The sequence below is a fragment of the Molothrus ater genome, chromosome 5, assembly GCF_012460135.2.
Source record: "Molothrus ater isolate BHLD 08-10-18 breed brown headed cowbird chromosome 5, BPBGC_Mater_1.1, whole genome shotgun sequence".
In the NCBI taxonomy this organism is placed as follows: domain Eukaryota; kingdom Metazoa; phylum Chordata; class Aves; order Passeriformes; family Icteridae; genus Molothrus; species Molothrus ater.
In genome coordinates, this window is record NC_050482.2 from 66,880,217 (window position 1) to 66,905,498 (window position 25,282).

At 42.7% G+C, this 25,282-nt stretch overlaps 1 protein-coding gene across 20 annotated transcripts in view; it reads left to right on the forward strand.

The window, feature by feature from the left end:
• The first annotated feature begins 4,870 nt into the window (after positions 1-4,870).
• The window catches only part of WNK1 (WNK lysine deficient protein kinase 1), a 98,370-nt gene continuing 77,958 nt past the window's right edge, over positions 4,871-25,282 (forward strand). For all 20 annotated transcript variants that reach the window (XM_054514934.1, XM_054514936.1, XM_054514935.1 and 17 more), the window contains exon 1: positions 4,871-6,464. In XM_054514934.1, coding sequence (XP_054370909.1) covers positions 5,688-6,464 — 777 coding nt within the window. In that variant the 5' untranslated portion in view covers positions 4,871-5,687. The remainder of the gene's footprint in view (positions 6,465-25,282) is intronic.

Genomic DNA, 25,282 nt, shown 5'->3' on the forward strand with positions numbered 1-25,282 from the left:
TTCTCAAGCAATAAATAAGAAATGTCACATAATTCATCATTCCTGGATTTAGTCCTTCCTATACAGTCTGGGTGGCTGTTCCACCAGTCCTTCAGCTCCAGCTCAGACTCTGCTCAGGTGTTTGGGCTGTGGGGTGGACCTGATTTCCTGCAGAACTTGCAGACTCTGTAAGCCAGGACAGCATGAAGGGGGATGCTTGGTTTTAAGCCCTGTAAGGCTTGTAGCTCTTCCTCTTTCCAATTCCCATGGGTGCTGCTTGTGGAGAGAGCACCCAGGTTCAGAGGTTTGGGCAGGACTCACCATCCAATGCCATCTGATAGACAACCTACTACAGAGCCTGAGGACTTAAACTGCCTACAGTTCCCAGAGGTGGTTACAATGATTTCATAACCAACCCAACTTCCAGAGCTACTTGCAAGTACAAAACCTCACCTAAAATAAATGAAACTGACTTGCTAGGGGATAAAACAAAGCAAAACAGAATATCTGGCAAGTTAAACTGTCTCATTTCTCAAGCATGAGGTCTTGAAATATTTTATTTCATTTACTTTCAGCTTTAAGAAACAAGAGTGAACAATGTGGCAGAGGCCTGGGTTTAAGAAATGCCAAGGAAAATGAAGAAACTGCTACAGAAAAACTTGTACTGTCACTGTTGTAATATGGCACTGTAGCTGCAATCTGGTAATGGGCAATAAAACTGAGATGAGGAGTTTGCTTTGCAGAGCACTTAGGTTATGGAATAAAATCACATGCATCAAAATTATGGCATAGCCTCCTATATTGCATAATGTATTGCATAAGTGAAAATAGAGAATAGCTGCTTCCCATTAAGACTTTGTCACATGGACAGGTCATGGATGCCAACAGGGGATGACATTTCATGGAGAAAGCAAAACTGAAAAAAAAAAATTGATTCAGTCAACTTCAAAATCACACTTCATTCAAAGTCATTTTTTAAACTATTATTGTTCCAACCAGGATAATTGTAACTATAAAAGGCTTGACAGAAGGATATTTTTATGATGTCAAGTGTAAGCCCTTTGGATTCTATCAAAAGATCATTTAAATCTCCTTGCCTGTAATTTCTCAAGTGCAGTCAGGCTCCTTCTTTCTGTGGATTTTTCTTACAGCAAAAGGCAAAAGAAATATTTTTAATTGGTTGAGGAGCTCTGGCACCAAAACTATTCTAATTAATTGTTTCTAAACATAGAATACATATAGAATTTAGTTTAGGCTTATTAAATCTTGCTGCAATACTGAAATTTTCCATTTAGCCTAAACAGAGTTTTACAGATTAAAAGAAATAAAACTGAAGGGAAAGCAAGCCCACACTCTTTATTACATTCATCTTTTTTTAGAATGACAAAATTAAATCAACACCCACATAAAATATAATTGCCAATATCATACCATCTCTTTTTTCAGAGCCAAAGAAGACAAAAATCCATCATTCCCACCTCCAGGTCAGCTGCTCAGCTCTTTTTTCCTGCCAAGACGATTGCTCTGCCTACCTCTGCCCAGAAGAGGAGCCAGTGAGAGGAGCCGGGTGTTAGGGACCTCTCATGAGGACCAGCCTCCCTGAATTTCAAGAGTGCTCAGGAATGTGCTGGATCAGACACCGGGGAGGTGCCTTTTTACATAATTACCACCATTTTTTAGTCAAAAAACGCCTCGGGCCCCTGTGGCTATGCTGCAGTCTCTTTTGCAAAGCTTTTGCTCACTTAACAGAGGGAAAATATAATGAAGAAGAATGGGTGAGAGGCACTTGAGTGAGAAGGGGCTACAAGCGAGGTTCCCTGTGAGCCACATGTGGTTCCCAGCTGCAGCCCGCCCAGCCGAGTGGGAGATCTCAGGGATGGGGCTGGGCACACACCTGGCACTGCCTGCCAAACCCACTGGTGGTGATGCAAGTGGAATTCACCGAGCAGCTCCGTGGCCTGGCAGCACACAGAGTGATTTATCAGGGCATTACTTCAGGTACGTGCCACAGGAGTGACATCAGGCACCCAATGGGGCAAGGCTTGCTCTCCACTTCTGCTGGTTCCATCCAAAAGGGTGCTGAAAATCCACTGGGCAGGGGAGGAAGGCAGATCTCTGAAGGCAGCCACAGCAGCAGAGGGGAGGGAATGGGGCCTGCATTGTCAGCCCTGCTACTGTGTCCTGCTGCTCTTCACAGTATAAAGCCAGCATGGATACACCTGCTGCTGCTGCTACAGAGGAATTGTCTTTCTGCTGCCCAGAGACACCCACAGATATCCACAGTCCCACCAGAGGAGCTGCTGGTGCTGGCAGTGCAGCAGGGATGAGGCAGATTGAATTATGAGTTAATCAGTTTCGATCCAGCCACTCTGCTGCTAATCAAATTACCCTGTTCAGCTCAGCACTGGTTGGGAGCGTGTCTGCTCCTGGTGCCAATGCAGCTCAAGTGGCATCCTGATGAATACACAAACTAAATCCACATTTTTAGTGAAGGCAAGCCCTAGAAGGCTTAAGCCATGCAGAAATCTTTGCTGTAGAGCTGTACAGTGAAACGCTTCTTGTCCTCTTTGCGAAGACTGTAGCATTATTTTTTTTGATGTTACCAAGGCTGAAAAGGACGTACAGAAAGGATGCACAGAAGGATGTACAGAAACCAGCAGTATGCTGATTACTATGTCAAATTTTATTTGTGAGGAGCACAAGCACGTGAGAATTGCCCAGGTTGATGATTTGTGGCTGTGGACCTCTGAAAAGGCCACTTGTGCTACTTTTTGCAGAAGGAGTTAAGGCCTCGCATCAGCAACACACAGCTTCCTCTAAACTGCTGGTTTAAAAGTAACTTTAAAAAAAGTATTTAAAACAACAGCGCGTTTGCTGGGAACATATTACTTACTCAGGGAATTTTCTTAGTTTTCTTTTTCTTCCTCAATGTAACTTTTGCTTTGTAGCTGCCTGACAGTCACGGTACAAAATCATTTGCTCCTTCTTCAGTACATTCCAGTTGACTTCAAAAGATTGCTGCCGTAAGAAGGAAAGTGCTTGGTTTTGGTTTATTCATACAAAAAAGAGGAACATGATATAAATAATTTAGATGACTTGTCTTTGCCAAAGCCTTGTTAACCTGAAAGTTCCCAATTCATGTCAGGGTTCATGTGGGCTCTGGCTGCTGTACAGCCCAGGTTCAGCTGCAGTAGCCACAGGCATGACTGAAGTGGCCACAGGATAACTCTTGTGCTAAGGGCAGAGACTGCAAATTCTCTTTCTTTTGAATAATGACATTTACAGAGCAGTTAATTGCATTTCAGGTTGCTTGGCCACTTAGTGCCTCTTCAGATGGCCTAAATGGAGGAAAAACCCACCCTTCTACTTGTTTGTACAGTGCTCACTACACACAGTCGTTGTCCATGATTTTAAAGAATTTTAGAGGCTGTTTGAAAACATGACCTGTGAAAAATGCATATTTTATGATTGGCTTTTTGCATATAATAAAGTTAATATTATATGCGTTATGTTAGAAAGTTATGCTGTATTAATTTTCTTAAGTAGGGTGTTAAATATAGTTTTAGGTTATAATATAATGTTAAAATAGAAACTGCTATGTAAGATACTTTTTTTAAAGAGAGGAATGAGGTACTTGCACCGAGCTAGCAGCCACAGGACACCTAAATCTTTCAGAGAAAAAGAATTTATTACTCACTCATCAGAAGAAACGAAATTCATCCTGCCTCACTCAGCCCTGAAGATGCTGTCAGGATTCAGAGGAAGAAGCTGACACTGCCCAGACAGAATCCTGTGTTCGAATGGAATTTATGCATCATGTATGAGTGTATGAATATGCAACAGGCTATTGCTTTTAAGGGTTAATCCTCTGCTAACGTGTGTCCTTTTTCAGGCTTATTTTGCCCAGAAAGAGGTACCTGGAAGTCTGTAACTCTTTGTTTTTACTGTCTCCTATTGTCCTAAATCCTAATTGTCTGAATTTTTATTACTCTAATTATATTACTAATTTTATAACTTTTAAAATTTTAAAAACAAGTGATTGGCGTTTTTCACACGACCTTATTGCTGTCTTCAGCTTCACAGGGGGAAGTGGAGCGGCAGGCACTGATCTCCTCTATCTGGTGCCCTGTGACGTGACCTGAGGGAATGGCCTGAAGTTGGTGGAGTTTAGGTTGGATTTGATAAAAAGGTTTTTCCCCAGGGGGTGGTTGGGCACTGAACAGTTCCCCAGGGCAGTGGGCACAGCACAGCCTGCCAGAGCCCAAGGAGAATTTGGACAATGGTCTCAGGGACGTGGTGTGACACTTGGGGTGTCCTGTGCAGGGCCAGCAGTCGGACTCTGTGGTACTTGTGGGTCCCTTGCAGCTCGGGATATTCTCTGAGATATATTTATCTACTATAGACAACATCTGAATAAATACATACATCCGAAATGTTTAACCTGTGGGTGTAACACAAGACTTGAAGAAAAGAGCAGCGCAAGCAGAGCCGGTGCCTTTTGACCTGCCGGGAGTGTGGAGGAAGGGGCGGCCGCACACGACGAGCTTCCCCACAGCACATCGGACCCCTGGCTCTCGGCGCACACCGGGGTCCTCCTTCATCGTTCCCTTCCTTTCCCTTTCCTCCTCCCTTCCTCTCTCCTTCCCTTCCTCCCATCCCGGGAGAATCCGCTGGCGGCTCCTCCGGTGCGGATCGGCCGCTGCAAACTACATCTCCCATGGAGCCCCGCGCGCGGCGGGAGCGGCCACCTCCCCCGGCGATGGGGGAGGGGACGATGCGCGGCCCGGGCTCGGGCGGGGCGTGGCCGGCGGCGCGGCCCCTCCTCCCCCGCGGACCGTGTGTCGGTTCGGGCTCCCGCCGTCGCCATTTAGCGCCGAGGCGTCGCCGGGCGGCCGCGGCGGCTGCGCTCGGTCCTGCCCGCCGGGCGCCACCCGGACTCGGCTCGGCGGCGGCCCCGGGGAGCGGCAGCCCCGGGCAGCGGCGGCTGTGGGCCGCGGGCAGCAGGAGCAGTAGCAGGAGAAGAAGAAGAAGAAGAGGAGGGAGGAGGAGGGTTTCCGGCTCCGCGCGAGGCGGCCGCGGCTGTTGGAGGGAGCGCGGCCCGGCCGCGCGGGCGGTGGCTGCGCCTGCCGGGCGGTGGAGAGGCCGCGGCCGCCATGGGCGCCCCGGTGAGGCGGGGCTGAGCCCCCCGGACCCCTTTCCCTGCCCTGGGCCTGCCTGGGCCTCTGCTGCTCGGAAGCGAGTGACTGAGCGCGGCGGCTTTCTTGGCGTGCGGGCCTGCGCCCCGCTCCCTCCTCGCGTCCCGGCCCCTTTCCCTCCCCTTCCCGCAGCCGGGCCGGCTCCGCGTTCTCTCCATCGCCGGGAGTAACTGCGGCCGGCGCGGTACCGGCGTCTCCCCGCTCGAGGGCCTCCTCGGTGCTCGGGCTTTCCTTTCTCCCGCCGTCCCCCGCTCCAAGCCGGCGCCCCGTGTCTGCTCTCGGTGCTCCATGTCGGCCCCGCTGCCCGGCTCCCCGCTGCAGGATGGATGCATACGCTGACCGGAGATCCACCCCGCCGGCCCAGCCTCCCAGCTCCGCCGAGAGGAGCCCTTGGGACCCTCCTCTGTTGCAGCTGCAACGGCAGCCGCGGCCGGGCGCGCTCCCCGCTCAGTGACCGGCCCTTCCCTCGCCTCCCTCCGCCGCCTCGCCACAGCCGCGCTCCCCCGGGGCACCATGTCGGGGGACGCCGCCGGCAGCAGCGGCCCCCCGAGCCCGCGCTTCCTGGTGCCGCCGCCGCCGCCGCCCAAGAACGGTTCCAGCTCGGACAGCTCCGTCGGAGACAAGCTGGGAGCCGCCGAGCACGGAGCCTCCGGCGCCGGCGGAGCGGGCGGCGGGCCGGGGAGCGGAGGCCGCAGTGAGGAGTACCGGCGCCGCCGCCACACCATGGACAAGGACAGCCGAGGGGCGGCAGCCACCGAGCACCGCTTCTTCCGCCGGAGCGTGATCTGCGACTCCAACGCCACGGCCTTGGAGCTGCCCAGCCTGCAGCCCGCAGCGCCCTCGGCCCCTGTGTCGGGAGGCAGCGCGGCTCCCTCGGTGTTCCCTGCCTCGGCTGCCGGCCGGACCCCTTACGCCCCTGTCACCGTCGCCGAGGCCGATTCGCGGCCGCCGCCGCCCGCCCCGCTCCCCCTGGAAGGACAGGCTGCTGAGGAGCCCCCGGCCGCCAAGGATGCCGCCCCGCTGCTGCCCAAGGAGGAGGAGGAGGGGGATGAGGCAACTGCGCTACCCCCTAGCAGTGTCGCTGGCAGCCTGTCAGCTGCCAGCCGGGAATTCGAGGAGCGGAGAGCACAGCAGGAAGACATCGAAGAGCTTGAGACCAAGGCAGTGGGCATCTCCCCGGATGGCCGCTTCCTGAAGTTTGACATCGAGATTGGAAGAGGCTCTTTCAAAACTGTGTATAAAGGACTGGATACTGAAACCACTGTGGAAGTTGCCTGGTGCGAGCTACAGGTAAAATAAATAAATAAAAAAATGGGAATTAGCACGGCACAGTCACTCTCCCAGGTGCTAGTCATTGTGCTTGAAGGGGATAAAACCCATCAGCTCCAGGTCTGCTTAATTCGAAAGGAGCTGCAAACCTTACCTGAGGCAGTCCTTTGGAAAAAAGGTGCATCCTTTCCATAGAGGCAGTTTGCCTTTTAATTATTTTAAATACTGTGCTCTCTGAAGAGTCTTTTAGCTTTATCATCACAAAACGTGCTGCAGTTCTGTTTTGTATAGTGTCTTGCATTTTATACCTCCAAAAGGTAGCTAGGAGGATTGTAAAATCACTTGTGTGCAGCTTCAGGGAGGCTGAGGGAGGATCCGTAAGTGAATGTCGACTTGAGCTATCCTAAACGCTTCAGAATTTGTTGAGGTGTTTTTCTTAAGAAAAAAAGTGAAAACATTAACTTCAGAGCCATTTCATAGGTAGTGGCAGTGGATTCTTGAGGGATAGATAACTCTAGAATGTACACAAGTCATGCAGTGTATCACACCATTTAGTTCTGCAAAGCTGCGTTTTTCCTTCTAACTTGCAGAGTTTGTATTTGTTAATAGGGGCAGGGAAAGAAATTATCTTTCCAAAGCTTTAGAAAGCACGCTAAAGTTTAGCCTTTCTGGATGGCTGTTGGGTTAAACTGGACTAAGACACTGCTCTTTTATCAAGTTTCTAGACTGAGCAGAGCCAGAGTTCTGTAGGAGCCCAGTCTGAGGATGGCAAGAACACCCTTAGTTCCCTGCGAGTCACAGCTTGTGTGACAGACACAGGTTGCTGTGCAACAACCTGGAAAGAAGTGGGAAGAGCTTGGAGTACCAGGAACCAATACCTGGTGTGCTGGTTTGTTTTCAAAGCCTCAGAGTAAAGTGAAAAGGTTTAGTGTTTGTTTTTTGGTATTGGGTTTTGGTGCAATTCATAGAAGGGCTCATGTAGTACGTCTTTATTGTTGTTTGTGTTCCCATCCAATTTAGGGCAGACAAAAGAGCATTGGATGAGAGTCCCAAAACTCTTTGTAGGGTTTTTAAGCAGTCAGTGGCTCACAAATGACGGGTTGCAGTAACTGCACCAGAACTTTCTCAAAAGCACTTGTATATCTGTTCAAGTCAAGCTGAGGGAGTTTATTAAAAGATTTCTTAATTTGAATTCATATTTGCTTTTGGATGGTTGCTCAAGCATTCTACCAGTATCTTGGTTCATTATGTTATTGCCATTATTCTGTGCTTACTAACTGTGGAGGAAAGCTTCCAGTTTTCTTTGTGAGCCTGCTCCTCCAAGCTAGCTGCATACTTGCTGTGGTGGTCTGTTTCAGCATTGATTTTTAAATTAAAAGTAAAATGATCAATTGTTGGGCTCTGCTGAAGCTTTACTTGTCCACTTGGAACTGTGAGGAGATTAATAACCCATCAAAATTGTATGGCTTTTATTTGAAAGTTTAATCTTTTCAATTTTTGAGTTCTGTGACTTTAATCTCTGGAGACTGTTTTGATCTTCACACTTACTGATCAGAAACTAACATCAGCTTGGTATCAGTTGCCTTTCACTAATGTTGCCTCTTGAAGTGTCTTAATCATCATCAGTACCATGTGGACAAACTGTCTGAAGAAGCACCACCTTTGAAGGAATTTATTGAAGAAGCTCATTTTTAAAGGGCACGTGAATTTCATGGATAGTATTGAGATGGACAAATTGCAAAAAGCATGAATGAAAATATTTGCAAGGGGGAAATAGTTGATGTATTGCTCAGAGGGGAAGTGCATTGCAGGAGTGCCTTGTGGGTTAAGTTAAGCCAGATTCCAAAGACTGTGTTTTTCCTCTCAGGAGTCACTACCAAGTGACAAGTTTAAGACAGGAATGTACATTTTATAGCTGTTAAAAGTATTTGCTGAAGGAGGTAGACTCTACAGCTTGTAGAATATTTTAAGATTAAATCCTATTTTATTGCTTGTGACTAGAAAGAAAAGGAGGAACTTGGTATTTATTGGGATGGTGGGTATATCCTCTTATATAGGACAATGTGGATGTTGATGGGTTGATATTTGTTATGCATTATTTGTATCAAAATGAAATCTGCATTCACAAAGATGGACTGAAACTTAGATGTTATTGGTTTTCCAGGATGCCATGATTTGAGAATTGGTGAACCTTCAAAGCATAATTATTTTAATAGGGAAATGTGAATGATTTTTTTCCATGCTGTGTTACAGTAACCATAACTAACTGCTGGTTTTACTTTTAATTATCTTGAAATAATGTTCCTCAGCAATAGCAGTTTTTCTCAGGCATCTGAGGTGTCCCACCTCCCCAGTCTTCTAAACAGCACTACTGAAGATTTTTCCAGAATGAGTTTTTAATTCTGAATAATATAACTATGCTTAATTTTTTGTATGTGCTCTGTAGTAATGAAGATCAAAACCTGAGACTATGACTATGCTTCCTCTCAAAGGAAGTTTAGATGCTGTTTATGAAATGCAGCTTGTGTTTCCAAGTTAGTGAAACTGTGGAGGATATTGCTCATGTCCTCAAGGCTCTTGAATTGCCTTGTAATTGAATTGCCCCTTCTGCTTGATAAATTGAACTGTGGAGGAAGTAGAAGGGGGAAGAGCTGAAATTCACTGGGTGACCTACTGGTGATCTTAGTATCTCCAGGAAGCCAAGGTCCTGGCTCTTCATTTCTTCTGGATCTGTGAGTCAATTTTGTTGAATCTAACAAAAACCTAACACACGGTGTGACTGATGGACTGTCCTGGTTTATTTTGTGACCTGTCCCTATGAAGCAAATTGTTACTGAACCTCCTTTAAAATATTGTGTGCAGGTGTTCAAAAGTGAAATACCTGCTGTGCTGTGAATGTAGTGGAGCTGTGAAGAGCTCAGCAGCTACTGCTTCTGCCAGTGCTCAGCTTCAGTTGCTGCAAGGCAATTGTTAGGGTAGTGTTGGCCTTCAGATACTTTTATTCCCCTTGTATGTATTCATCTCAGCTCTAGTTATTCTGAGTCAAGTGTGCCTCCTACTGTTGTCATTAGCACATCTCCTAAATTGACTAAAATAGTAGTTAGGGTTACTAATTAAAGGGGTTTTAAGCAGGTAGACATTGACAAAAGTCATCTTTGTAAATGATGCTTGAGCAGTGAGTTTGTCTCCTCTGTACAGCTCAGGTAATGTTGTGGCTAAAATGTGATGCCTTCCCCTGATGCTTTAAGTTTGCAAAGTAATACTCACATGCCAGAAGCAGCAAGTCACATTGCTGTCTGCAAAAGCCAAAAATCTTAGTGCTGTTGTGTCATCCCTCTGAGTCCTGTGTGAGTGGTTTTAAATCAAGACTGTAATTTAACTGCTGATTTACAGAACAGTACAGATTAGTGCAGTCACTTGCTGGACTGCAAAATCTTCTCCTAGAATTATTGCTCTGGGTTATTCAAATTAGTAACTTTTAACATTGGGATGTGCTTGATGATGTGGAGGTAAGGTGGGCTCTTTTGAACTGTGTATTTGTGAGGCATTTGAAGACTTACCTTTCATTTGGGCAGGCATTCTCAATGAACTGTCCTTGTGGAGGTGTTTGCATGCTTGGTAATGGCTCCTGGTGAATGGTGAGCGCTGCAGAGCAGCACTGTGTGTCTGCTGGGAGCTGCATTGCTCCTGTCCCTTGTGTTCCCTGACACAGAGGGGGCTGGGCAGTCAGCACCCACAGTTCACGAGTGCCCCTTCCTGCCCTGGATATGTTGCTTGGCCATTCTTGCTCTGGATTCAGTGCCAGGTCAGGTTATTCTGCTTAACACGTGAGCTGCTGAAGGATTAGGAAGGAACTGGAGGGCTCTCTCTAACCAGCAGTCTCCAGGGGTAAGAAATGAGTTGTACAGGTGATAATGGTGCACAGAGTTTGTTGTACTCATTACTGCTTTGAGGGAAAGCTGACTGTGAATTTATTACATCTGAGTAATAAATTGGTGTAGGTTACCTGTGTGCACTTCTCTAGCAGATGTCTAACTACAAACCAAGTGTAGTGTACAGACACTCCAGCTTGCAAATGGATTTTTCTTACATAGGAAATAGCAATGAAAAACTAGCTGGGACAAGCATAATGCCAGAACTGGATGTGAACCATGAGATTCTCCAGTGCACTCTGGTAAAAATGATAATTCAAGTGACACTTTGTAGCAGGAAACAGCGAGGTACTAAATAATATTTCCATCTGTCAGAGTTTTTCTGAGTCTAACAATGTTAACTTAAAACTCACAGTGCAGGAAGTAGATTGAATGTGATGTGTAGCTTCATTTTTACTGACGCTTCAGATTTAATGATGCCTATCTTTATCTTGTAGTCTTAAAGCTATATTTAATGGTGATTTTTAGGTCAGCAGACAGCGATGGAATGCAGTTTCTGTACTCTGGAGTACAGACTCCACTGCAGACTTACCATGACAAATATCAGCTTGTTGAAGTCAATGTATAATTCTTAAAATTCTCTATTCTTTCTGGACTGGCAGAACTGAGAATGTTTCAGAAGTTGCACATTTGAGTCTGACAACCAAAAAAGGTCTTGTATCACATAACTGTGGCATCCTGTAGTTTTTTGGTTTTTTTTTTCCTTTTTAAACAGCTGGTTGCGTATTGCTCACTAGGAGTCCTGACTGCAAAGATGCTGGCTCTGATGCACAATCATGTAGTTACATCAAAGCAGAATGGAAAACCAGATCTAGACCTTTCTGCAGTGAGAGGAAGCTGAGAAGTGTGGAGCTGGAATTCATCTGTCAAGCACTGTTGGAAAACAATTACATTCTGTTAGTTCTGGAGAAATAGTCAATATCCCTAAGCAAATACTCATTCTTTGAAAGCTCTGACTGTGATTTAATTCTGATTATTTAAAAAGACATTTTCTGGAACTTTTACTGGAAGACCAAGTCTAATGCAGTATGCTGGCTCCTGTGCCTACCCTGTACCTCACATCAGTGTTGATAACTCTGTTCACAAACGAGTAAAGCAGTATGTGGCTGCAGCAGCAGTGTGCCTCCTGTTTGGGACTGCTTCTGGGCCAGCTGTGTCATTGTCACAAATGTAGATTAATCAAGGTACGTGACAATCTGTCAACATCATGCTGTCCTTATTATCCCTGCTGTTTTCAGCTTTACAAATTGTGAAATACTGAAAGTAAAATCTGTACAGCTGTAAGTATACAGTGGGCTTATGGCATTTTCAGGATGCTGGATTTACATGTGTGCATATGCAGGGAACTTGAAATTTTGTGCAGCAAAGTCTAAATTTTTGCTGGTTTTCTGTGTCACAGGGCAGAACAAATTACTGGTACTTACTGTCTTCAAATCTCTGATGTGAAATCTCCTTTAGCTAAAGATGACAACCCGGCCATATTCTTGAGTGTTTGCGCTGTAATTGATACAATTGACAGCTTGATAAATGACATGGGAAAGGGGCCAGACTAATTACCTGCAGAAGTATAAACAGTGGTCAGGCTCCCTCAGACTTGACAAAGGTGACCCTGAAAGAGAGAAGGCAGCTTTTGAAGTACATTCTGGTGCTGCAGCTGTTAGGGGACCTCTACTTAAGAAAATAATCTTACCTCAAAGGGATATCGCTTTTGGAGATGGCTGTGGGTCAATTTGTAACTGTCTGGTTGTGAGGCAATGAATATAATCGGATAAGTACATTCTGAAAATGCAGCATTTCTTATGGAAATAAACAGGCTTTTATTTGTCAGTTTGTGTGGGTTTGAGAGGTGCAGAATTAAATCTTTTAAATGAGATTTGTTTTGGGCTGTTGTGGTTTAAAACACTTAGCTTCATAACAAAACTTTTGAGGGCTGAGGAAAAGTACCAGGTCTATTATCTTTCTTTGTAAGGGAAAAAAACCCCACCTGATAAAAGGTCCCTGGAGATATCCTGTATAGAGTCCTTTGAGAGCAGAGTAATAAATAAAACAAGCAGTAATAGATCTGTGGTAGTCTCCATGGATGCAGTGCACAGTACAGTGCAGTTTTCAATACCTTTTGGTTAGCAACATCCCTCTAGGCCACATGTTCCTTTTCTTATTTTGTCTTTGGTTTTGTTTCATGCAGCAGCTTGTTAAACATCACAGCTCTGACTGACACCCAGGTTCTCCATGCTGCATGTGACAAAGCTGGTGCTAAGCAGTGGCAATCTTGATGCTTCCTGTCATGCATTTCCTGTAAAGATTACCAACCTTTTTTTGAGACTACAAATAGGTTCTTTCAAATTGTGGTTGAGTTGAAATTCAAGTGGAGTGGTTTTCTGTTTAGCTTGTCAGTGTACATAATGGATGTAACATTTAAGTTAAAAGAAAGATAATAAATATCATGTAAATTTGCAGTGCTCCTGCAGCTGGGCATAGAACTTTGTCTTGACTTAGTATGTTCTTGTGGATTTTGTTGGTGGTGGTGTTAATTTTTAATAGCAGATGGTAGGAAGTTACTGGTTTTGACTCTTGAAACTTCAGATAATGATACTGTGGTTCTAACTAGGTCATGATGTGTGTACGCCACACTTGGAAAAACGCTCTTCCAGGACACTTGGAACAGTTTCTATTCTAAATAGCAGGATTTGTCATGCTGAAAATTGATTTCTTGGAGTAGTTAAAGGCTTTTATCTAATATGAACCATCTGCATATCTCTTAAAATCTGTTATTTAAATTCTTGTCCAAATGAACAAGACTCAGTTTTTATGGCTTCATAAGTATTTTTATGGAAGCTGCTTCCATTCCCTAGGACTGTCTTGTAGGTCATTTTGAGAATCATTTAGGGTGTGTGTTGGACCTTAAACAGTGTTAGAATGTTTTTGGTCAAGATACTATGGCTGTCCTTTCTACTCTATTTCCACTTTCCTCAGTAGATTTACAAATTGTCACACCAACACTTCTCAATGTGCGGTTTTAGTTCCCCTCATTCCCTTTGGGAGAGCTGGGGGAAGTAGAGGGGTGATGAGGATTGAATCTGTACCTCAACTGAGGTCATGTGAAGGAGCTTTCTCATGTCTTGTCTTGTGGGCACAGCCTGCAGCATACCCCTTAACTCCATGCTGCTGAGGATAAACTTTGTATTAATCATGTTTTGTGCTATGCTGTCCTCTAACCCAAAAGGAGATCTGTGCAGCAAGTTCATCACAGGTGTTGGCAAATCTTTATAGAAAGAAAGTTAGAATAAAGTAATGGGTGGAATGCAGTGACCAAAATTCAGATTCAGTTCTTAGACATACTTCTGAATTTCATCCCACTTGTCATTTTCACCTGGTGATGGCAGGTACATTGCACATATCCAGATTATTCTGAAGCGCTTCAAGATTTGCTTGGGGAATTCCAAGCAGCACTGGGTTCCTTTGCCTGGCTCAGGAATAATTTAACATGTTCTCAGGTGATTTTTTTGGCAAAGGAAATGGCAGCCTGATAAAAATTGGACTGGTAGTGTTATGTTGTTATATCATAGCCTTCCAGAGGCTATGTGAGTATTAATATGTGTCTAAAGCAGTAAGCAGTTTTTACAAGGGTAGCTCATTCTGAATCACACTGAGGCAAACTGCTGTGTTTGAATTTGTCATGTTACATCTAAGCACAATCTTTGGGAATGCTGCCTATACACTTAGACTCTAGAAATCCTTTAGAAAGGATGTTGTATGCTTGATGGCCTTGTAACTAAAATACCTATGAGCTTTCCAAGTGATGTGTCAATGACACCAGAATAAATGTGTTTAAATGTAGGTGATGCCATTTTTTGTTCCATGATCTGTGTGCCCCAGAGCGTGGTTCTGAAGTCACCTGGTTCATCTATTGGGAATCTAGGGGCAGCAGTTTTCTGGAGTCTCTGTTCTCAGGACAGGATCACTGTGGTGCATTTCAAGTCTAAGTTTGCAAGTAGCTAGTAGGACTCTTCACATGTTACCAGTAAGACTAAAACAAAGAGGAAGCTTTGGATATTCCAGTAGCATCCACATCACAAGTTGTGTTTGGAGCCATGGTCCAGAGTGGTTCTGGTCCTGTTGCCTTTGTTAGACAAGCAGTCACTGATAGAACCTTTCAGTAGGTCCCCGTTGAGCTGCTCTCCTCCTGCTTTAGGAAGACAGCAGACAGTGTGGGACATGGTCTTTGTCAGACCTCTTACATGATGTAGGAGTTAGATTGTTTCGATTTAGCTGTTCTGGATCATCCCTTTCATCTGCATGTTTCAGCCATTTCTAGTTTCATTGCCTGAGAAATTGAAGATAGTGGGTTCTGATAGCAGGTTTGGGGCTGGTGGCAGAAAGCAGAAAGGTCAAGATGGAAAAACCCAATTGTGCAATTGTGAGTTGAATGGCACTGTTTGGTAGAATGTGAAAATCATAGGAATGGCAGTCTCTTTGTATGTAGCTGGGGAAAATCTGAAACCGCTTTGCTGAGGTAAGTGAAAGATAGTACAAAGCTGATGCCAACAGCCATGTGCATTTTGTCTGGTTTTGGCCAGTTAATGTAGCCTTGTGATAGTTTAAAATACCCAGTTGATAGGGTTACCCTGCTTTCCTGGGACATTTTCTTCTCTTAGGAGGACCTGTGACTTGCTTCTCCTGTGCTGATTGATGGTGGCAAGTTTGTGACCCCAGTCTGAGTGGATTTTGACTGCTTCTGTCCTCGGATAGACTGATGACACACAGACAATAACCCCCAAATATTACTATTAAAAGCTTCAGCAATCCAGGCTGATTATCTTAAGGATCTGAAATCTATGTGAGCTTATGTAATATGCATCTGTTAATGGCAATTTCTGAACCGTTAACAGGTTTTGCTTAAATGTTGCAAAATGTTACCATGTCTGTTTTCAAATCTGCCTCTTTTTAAATGAGACTTCTATTCTAACAAATATTTTCCAACATAGAACTATTTTTGGTTTGTCTTGATCTTTATTCAGCTGCTTATGGTATGCTTTCATTTGGGAAATGTAGGTTATCCATGTAAAAATGCAAGATGTTCAATTAATGTGCTTTGTTATAGCTAATTTGAACTCGGTCTACGAGTTCTCCTTAAATTGAAAATGTCATTATGAGGCTAAACTTGACGTAGAGAGTTTTTGAAGCAGTCCAGTCAGATAAATATCCTACTGTAAGAAATACTGTCTGAGAAGTGATTGATTTTTTTTTTTTTTTTTTTAAATATTGCCCCCTCTAGATGTAGACAAGTAGAGATTGACAGTATGTAGAATGGCTTTTGAGGGCAGGCTTTTTATTTGCATTTATCATGATTTGGGGCTTAGTCTGTCGTTTGGTTTGCCAGGAAGAGTATGCTGAAAAGGGAGAAACAACAGAAGTGTCTGATACAAAAATAAGACTTGAAGTTGAGTTTTAGAATGATTCTTTTTCTTCCTGTGGCTTTCTGCACTTCCTTTATGTGCAGCTTGAGCTTCTTTCTGCAGACTCAAAAGCAGAAATGAATTTTAGGTTGTGCCAGGAGGGGTGGTGGTGAATTACATAGGGTGTTTGAATTTGAAATGTTTTGCCTCTTGATGGCAACTGTGAGCCAGTTAAGGTGATGGTATGATTTCTTCTGCTGATCTCTTTATACAAGCCTGAACATATCTCAGAGGTTCAGTATTTACCCTCAGGAATAAAAGAGGAAAAAATAAGTGAAGAGCCTCAAGGTTGCTGCTGAAGACTTAAATGCTGTAGCACCCCAGTGTATGGTGTGTTCTATACTTGAAAATTGGTCACAAATTGTCTTTCTAACTCAGGTTTCCTTCCAGCATTTCAGTGCAACTGAACGTGACTAACTGTGTATGATAACACTTCAGATGGGAAAAATAACCAGTTGCCTTGATTTTTATCTTGGGATTATGGTTCAAAGAAAGTGGAGTTCTTCCTCCCATCCAGTATGGAATCTTATTTCTGAAAGTTGGGCCAATCACACAAAACCTAGCAGAACTGAAGTTTGATTTATTTGTATTGGAGAGTCTGAAATCTGTTTTTATTGTTACTTAAGTGGTTTTTTTTTTTCCCAACAAACTTTAGGAATTAAATAGCATTTACAAGACAAAGGTAAGGAACAGCAAAAAACCTTGTTTCTTAGGATGTACATGACATTTCAAAGTTTTAGGACCAGGCAAGTTTAAAACTATGAATTGATTCTGAGAGTTCCTATTGCTATGAATGGCTAGTTCATGAAAGTATTATTTTAATACTTGTACTGAAGCTTGTGGATTTCTTGCCTGCTTTTTGCCAAAATGCTTCCTTTTATAGTAATCTTATTGAGTAAGCTACCTACTGTGGATATACATCAGCTGGTGTTTTCTTTACAGATTAAATATTTGTGTAACTTTCATGAACAGGTAAAGCCATTTCATGGGTGCATTCAGGCTGTGAGCTCCATAAGCCCAGCAGCCTTTAAAGCTGAGCATTTTGTTGCTATTTGTTGTGGGTTTTTTAGTATTTTGTAGCAGATTGTGAATGTGCACGTTTTGTCTTTGAAAAGCTTTGTGACCATAATTTAAGTGTTTGAAGGAATTTTTTTCTGAAACTGGAGAGACAGCTATCCCAAACCAGCATCTGTGGCCTAGTTGGTGGGTAGATGACTAACTGCTCTGGAAGGTCTTCTGGGTCAGTTTTCTGAGATACACAGTTGAATTGGTCTGAAGTGTGGAATTGAACAAGCATGAGAAACTTTATAGTCTTACTCCTCCAAATATACAGATTTTGTGAAAATTCCCAATGTGCCCAAGCTATAAATGGTTTCTGCTTGATAAACCTGTACCATAAAAATCTGTTATTTGTTGGCCTCTGGGAGAAGGCATCCTTAGATTCCAAACCATATGAGTGATTGGGTTATGAGTTGGAAATGGGTGATAAACTGATTTACAATACAGGAAAACTAACACTAGTGTGAACAGTGATTATGTCAAATGGGAAGGAAAGAAATGGTTCAAATGGTTCAGTTTTGTGAAGAAAGCTAAGTAGCTTTAGATTAGGTTGGGCTAACCAAAGGAAGTAAGCCAGGATCAGCTGTGCTAAAGCAGTTGGCTGTACTTTCAACATCAGCAAAATAATTCCCCAAATTCTTTTGTGGAAGGCTCTGTTATTTACTATTACTGCAAATTGCTGGTTTTTGTTCTGAATTGTTCAGCTGAAGTTTTGCAGTGGTTTGACCTCTGTCAGAAACCAGTTACGGCTTCTAATGTGGCAGCTTATAAGATAATACCAAATTTCTGAAGTATGCTTGTGATGTGTGATTGTGCTGTTGTAGCATGTCCAAAACTGTGTATTGCTCAACTTCTGGTCTTGATAACTTTTTGCAACAAACCACATGGTTTGGGTAACTGTGAAATTTGAAGGAGTGCAGCTATTTTAAATAAAGAGCTGATAACTAGCAGGTAATGACGCAACTGATAAGTGTTAACTAAGTCGGTGTGGATGACTGCAGTTACAAAGCAGCAGGCTGTGAATGTAGCCATGTTTTAAGTATAATTTGTCACTTAAGAGGGGTATGAAATCTGAGGAAGTTGGCATTGGAATTTCGAATGGAAAGAATGAGTTGGTTGATGATGCAGAGAGCTATTTTCCACTTTCCCTTTGACTTCTGTCCTTATCTTCTCTGGCAATAATATTCAGGGAAATGGTATCTTTTGTTTCTCTTGTTCCTGTGTGGGAATGGTAATTGTTCTTGCTTTTTACCTGTTCAGGAAATATCCTCATTTCTCCCCCTTCCAACAAAACAGTGTATCAGTCATTGCCAATGTGATTTTTTGCTTTATTTTCTAACCTTGGCCTTCCTGAATCCTCCTATTGTCCCAGTATAAGCCATCTGGCAAAACAAGGATTTTATTTTCTCCCCCCCTCCCTCCTGCACTCTGGAATGAAGCAGATTTTGTTATCTGTGTTCAGCTACCCTATGTAAAAGAAGAATGAGCATGTTTAAAACCTGCATCTAAGCTTTGACTCCTGGAACTGCCTCATCCAAACTTAGATTTTCCAGCTGGTAAGTCAATCTTATCCATGGAAATGTGCTTACTGTTCTCTTGGGAATTTGCTTTATGCTCTTGCCTTCTCCCTTCCCCCTTCTCAAGCCAAATTTCTTTCCTGGAAGGGAAAAAAATCCATGGACTAGATTGAGCTTCAGCTGAATAGGGTGTCTCATTTCAGATATACTTTCTGCAGCTACTCAAATGAGCAAAACATAAGTGACAGCTGAGTTGTCTGTTTGTCATGGGTCAAGGGCAGTCCAGCTCAGCAGTTTCCCTTTCCTCTTCCCCAAGTTTTGTTTGGAAGCAGTAGTGATTTGCCATTTCATGTAGTCATCCTCTTGTCATAAAGACCAGATGGAAATACATCAGTTGTTTCATGTATAAATATTCAATCCAACAGCTGTGAGTTTATCAGGAGTCACTGGGATCACAAGTTGGTGACCAAATTGTTTGTTTAGAGGGCTGTGAGCATTACTCTCACTTGAAATAAACTTGTCCCATGAAAATGTTAGAAATAGCCCAAGGCTCAATTAAAGAAGAAAGAATGAAGGTGAACCATTTGAATGCTAAATCCCTTTTTTCAGATGAAGTTACTTTTTCTAGAGTATTACTGGTATCTTCCTAGGCTGATGAAAATGTTTCATACAGTGATCCTGCATTCTACTGACACTGTTTCCAAAGTAGCTAAAGGATTGCTCTGAATTCTAAGTCTCCTTTCCTTCTGTAGTTTTACTAGGTAAGAACATTTATCCAGAATATCAGCCCCTGTCTTTTGGCCGGTTGATAATCCTCAGTCTGTGCTTCAATGCGGATTTCTGGCAAAAAAAGCTGAGGTACCGGTGTGATTCTGGCTAGCAATGAATTGAGTGTAATGAAAGTTGTAATAAATCTACTTGACACAGATTATTAAGGGGGTTAACTTGATTTTGCAGGTTGCAGAGGGTTTTTGTGCAAATAAGGCTATTTGTTCCAATAATATTGAGAAAGGGAGGGGTGGGGAAGTTTGCCAATGGCCATTGGCTATTTGGTTACAAAATGTCATGTGTTCCATGGGCTGCTGAGCATAATGTGAAGCAAAGTGCCATAAAAAAAATGTTGAGTGCTAAGTCCATGGCTGAAAAAGCACTTTAATGGGAGAATAGGCATGGTCATTAACTTAAAATAGCTTCTCTGCAGAAAACTATTGTAAAGGAAGATTGTAGTTCTTGACTAATGAAGACTGCATAGGACTGAAACTGAATTAGAAAGGAAACAAAAATTTGCAGTAACTACAGACTGTTGAAAACCATAAACAAACGGAGAAATTGACCATGATTTAGTGAAACCACCTGTTTCTCAAACCTTGAGAGGAATTGTGCCTGTTGCTCTGAAAGCCTTCTTGTTCAGGGGGGTAGCTAAGACATTTTTCATGTCTATGCTTTTACACAACAGAACAATAAATACAATTGACCACACTGCTAGCTCCTAGTCTCTGCAGGGCTTCAAGAAATAACCCCTTGAAACAACCCACCAAAAAAAAAAAAAAGAAAATAAAAGAAAATAAAATGCTAAAACACCGTCTGGTTGAGTTGCTGCATAGATGTCACTTTTGCTTCCCAGTACATTGTGTTTCAGAAATGGTTTCCAGCTTGAATTCATTAATCCAGAAGCCCCTGCAGCCACTCTAAAACAAGTGATTGCAGCTCTACAGATTTGGGGAGTCTAGTGGGAATTAGGGGGGCTGAAGCTGTGCTGGAGTCTTTTAATGTGGATTTTGTGGCCTTTGAAGTGGAACACTCCTCTTGTGTTTGAATCCATACAATTGGCCCGGATTCCAGGAACAGAAAGCATGCACCTTGTAAAAAGTGTGGGCTTTTTCTTCAAAATCATGAGGGACTTCAGTTTTCCCTGTTCTCTGACTCTCTATTAAATAACTTGTATGGGATAGTTCATATTCTGATAAATGTTGGTGTTTTTTCAGCTGTCTATTGGCATGTGATCTCTTGCTTTGGTGGCAGCAAGCTAGGAAGTCTTTTATCTGGGCCTCATGTGAGTGGTTATTTTGTAGTTTCGTGTCAGGTTTAGAGTTTGAGAATCTGGGAGTCATCAGTGTGTGCTCTCAAAAGCAGCAAGTACAGCAGTTGGCCTGGCTGTGTTCTGTGGGGTTTGAGCAGTCTGTCACACACACTGGGATAGCAAAATATCTTGAGCCTTGAATGATGACTTGTGTCAAGCAGAGATCAAGGGTCGCGGTGCTGTGCACTTTGGCACATCCTGGGACACATTCATCAAAGATAAGAGGGGTTGAGTGTCTTATTGGGGAAACAGAGCTGAATTAATTTCCCTTTTTATCAGTTTAGTTTCACTTTATGGTAGGCATCTGTGGCTGTTGCATTGTTAGGGTTTTAGTTCTTCCTGAATGGTGGTAGTACAGAGATTGCGCGTGTCCAGCCACATGCCCCACATCAGCCCAGAGTATTCAATGGGACCATGACTGGTGATGGTGTAACTTGGAGACTCCAAATAATCAAACTTTGGTGTTGGTGGTGGGTTTTTGTTTGGTTGGTTTTTTTAATCCTTTTCCTATTGAAAGCCTTGTAATGAATTTTGTTTTCTTCTGTGATCCTAGTGATTCCTGCTGTAAGCATCTATGGGAAAAAAAGTTTGATTGGATGAGGAATCTTGGTTTATCTGCTTTGTAACTCTGTTTCTAATTCAGTGTCTGACTAAGGATATTGTGTAAGTTAACTATAGGGAACTGTCTGATTATTCCATGACAAGTATGCCAGTTTCCCTGAAAAAAAGGGATGCAGAGTAAACTTAAGAAGGCTTCCCAGTAGAGAGGCACTGCAGCCACTTTCCATAGTTATTACAGATTTGGGACAACATTAGGCTGTTATCCCTTATAGGTTGTGGACATAAAGTGTGGTTTTCTATGATTCTGAGGCTTGAGGAGATGATATGTGTTGTCAAGTTTCCCACCTTGCTGTTTCCTCATGTTCTCCTGAGCAGCCTGAGCAGTGAACTTATCTTTCTGGATCACTTGTGGATCCAGTTTTGATGTTGCAGTTGTGGAGCTTTGGATAGAAAACACCTTCTGGAGGTCCTAAAGTGTACTTCAAACGCAGCATGTGAAGTTCTGTGCTTTCGAGTGTTGGGCTTTAGAAAAGACAAACTAAGTGCATCAATAGTTTGCTGTTTTCACTTAGAAAAGGATCTGCAAGTGAAGCAATATTTGCTGTTAGGTCTTTTCAGTGAAAGCATTAGAGGGATGTGCTCTCATTCTCAGTGACTGGAAATCCAAGCATTGGATGCAGTGAGATGAAGCTGCCAAAAGGAAGTTTTCTGGGGACTTCCTTGGGTGAAGTCATATGAGGAGACACCTTGCTTACTTTTGCAGCCCCTCTGTATGTTGCTGTCAGAAATCCTGCTACAACAATTTAATATTTGAATGCTCAGTCTGAGACTTTGTGATGGTGTCTAAAATGTTGGTTAAAATTATTGATAAGCTCCATGTGACTGAATTTCTTTGCATTACCACCCATCAGTTGGCATAATGTGTCAGTTGGTACTCACTTTACTTCTTCTGAAAGTATGGAAATTACCATTTGTCTCTCATGTTCATTCTGCAGTTTAGCTCTGTAATGGTCTGTAACTTTACAAGCTGTCTTTGGGAGAAATGTGTTGGTAATGCTCTATATTTACACAGTGGTCATCTGCTTTTAAATTCTTTATTGGTACACATGGGACTTATGCATTAGGCAGCACCACTTCAGATTGAGTCCTGTCACAAGAGCCTGTTCTCAGTTGCCAGCTGGTGTGTGCCTTCACTACCTGGGCTGCAAATTTTCAGGCCAAGTGTCTGTCTTGAGCTTAATTGTTTAAGAAGCTTCAGCCAAGCTATTACAGGTGCTTCAGTGAAAAATGCTTGTTTTATTGCACCCACTGGCATCTTAGCTTTTTATATTTGAGAGCTGTGAAGCAGGTATCTAAAAGCAGTGTTGAGACAGGTGTGTTGTCTCTATGTTGAGGAAGTACTTCCAAGTAGAGCTTTCAGATCAAAAAACTTTGGAAGAAGTGACATTTTCTAGATTAGACTTACTTTATAAAAAAAAACAAACTATCTTTTTTACACTCTGAAGACTTGATCCATGTTCTAACCTGTGAATAATCTGTGTCACCATCTGTATGATGCTGTATGAAGCAGTTTGTTGAACTTACTCAATGTGTTGGCTTTGTTTCACAAATATATAATTACCTTTTGTACAGGATGTGGCAGTCAACCCCTCAGGATGGGAAATGCAGGGCACAAAGCTGTACAATGTAATTCAGTTTACTTCTTTGTGTTGCAACTGTTTAAGCTAGGACATTTTAATATCTCAGAAATGGCTTGCTTCATCATGTTGTAAGTTTCTCTGGAGAAATAGGAATTGAAGTTTTCAAGCAGAAAGTCTTTTGTGGAACAGCAGCCTCTTTATTTGTACAAGCAGCAGACTGTGCAGCTGTTAATCTCAGTAGTCAGATATGGAGAAGCAGCTTTGGTACCAATATGTTGTAATTTCTCTTAAGGAAGCATCTGTAAAAATACACTGCTCAAATTACTTTAGCTGTAGTCAATTCAGCTTGACTTGAAAGATGAATTTTGTATTGATTTAAAAGCAAATGCCCTAATCAAAATGTCTGCTTTCCCATGAGCTGTGAGGGGAAAAATGGTATAGAAAGAATGGAATATATAACCTAGATTTTTACCAGATTTTGTAAAAATCCTTTTTTATTCTTTTTTTGTCTAATGTATTCTAAAATGTAGATGTTTCTTTATTTATAGTTTGTTCTTTTAAATACCTTTTGGATTTTTCACATCAAACTGGACTCTTGATGTTCAGGGTTTAAGTAAAACAGCTACCAGCAAACAGTGTTGTTACACAGATGGCTGAGTTAGAGAATTGTTTGTGGTGTGGTTTTTTCCCTTTTTTTATGCTAGAAGTCATGATTGTACAGAAGGAGAGGAGGATAAAGTCCAAAGAAATGTATATAAATGAAACAACTGCAAAAAATCTATTAATAATCTGAACATAGCTATAATCAGAGTAGTACTTGACTGCTTTTAGTTCTGTTTTAGTGTTTAGTGTCTAAAACATTGGATGGGAATTCCTTTTTAATTAGCTCAGAGCCTGGTCTGTGCTTTGTCTAATGTTGTTTGCCTTTCCTGGGAAGTGAAAACTTGAAATTGTGTTCTGGAAGGAAGGAGTGGCAGGAGAGCATAATAGGAAAAGGCAGTTATCCCCTGGGTTGCTTGAATATTGTTATCTTGAATTTTAAAAATTAAATCCTGGGTATAACTGATAATTTTGGTATGAAGCTACAATCTCTTCTGTGGTCTTAAGATTTCACTGAGTTCTTACAAAACCATTCCATTCCACTGCCTGTCATGGAAAAGCATCCTGTTTCCACAAGCCTGATGATTGCCAGTGGATCTCTTGTGAAATCCTTATTTAGGCACAAGCATACTGAAGTCGTTGAGATAAGAAGAGTTCATAGTGGCATGTATTTCAGTTTCCACCTCACATACTCACATGTGTGACTAATTCTGAAATGCAGTCATTTGCACTGAGTCAGCAGTTCAGGATGGTGAATGTGCTCAAGCTATCTCAGTTTGGTCTGTATTGAGCATTCATTTGCTCTGCAGACAGAGCCAAACCAAATGGCTGTGGGAAACTTCAGCAAAAGGTGCCTGGAGTATGGACCAGGTCTCTCTGAGAGTGTGTGCTTTGAAATAGGAAATTCCAAGATCTGTGTGATCCAGTGTGTGTTGGAGGCAGAGGAGAGATTAAAATAGCATCAAAACCCTGTCAGCCTCTGTAGCCAGAGTGCTCAGGGCAAGAGCAGGCAAGGGTGGGGGGGAACTGCAGTTCTTAGCAGTGCAGTCTGGATTTTATTACTTGCAAAGTGAAATCACAAGGGGGAATGTCTGCTTCTGATGGACAGATATGTTGCAACTCATTCTGAAGATGCCTGTTCATAAATTTTTCAGCCTGCTAACAGCTTTGAAGATAGGACTGTAACTCTGAGACTGTGATTCATCTATCCAGCTCCTGCTTGTTGGTTTTGTCCTTCTTTCACAATTCTATTGAAGATGGTGCTGTTAATTATAAATTTTGAGTTTTAACACTTGCTGCTCTGTACTGCAGTATTATTTGCTGGCTACTGAAGCCTCTTTCCAGTAATTCTGAGGTGCTGCAACTACAGGTTCTTCCATTTGGCCCTCATTTTTACTAAACAATTGGCCAACAAGGATTAGAAAGTCCTTGTCTTCCCTCTGTTTCCTTTGAAATAATTCACTTTCAGGGGCCCAGACTAAGAAACAAGATATAAACAAAACCCCCTGTGGTAATAGCAAGAACATTATCTTAGAAATGTTCTTAAGTTTTGAGGATTTTAAAACTGCTTAATGACACTTGCATCTTTCAAGCCCCTATGAGAAGAGGTTTTAGAATTGAGCTCTCAAGAGATTTTCACACAGCTGTCCCTCCAAAGTACTGAGATCTGTGTTTGGATCACAGCTATTCTGTGGAAGAATCTTTTTATATTGGTAGGGTCTTCAGGAGGAAACAATTACAAAGCTACCTGATAGTCTTTAAAAGGAATTGGTGAGGTTTTCATCAATATCTCTAATAATAAGCATTCAAGCATTGGAATTTTTTTTGGAAAGTTTGTTTTGGCACTAGGATTGGTTTTGAGTTAGTTGGAGAAAATGCTGGAGTAGTAACAGAACTGCAAAAGAATTATTTCTCAGGTGCTTCCAGTCTGCTGCTTATGTGGACTTGTCCTGCCTCTGTTCACATCCTGTTTGTTGGTAGTTGGACAGGAGGCT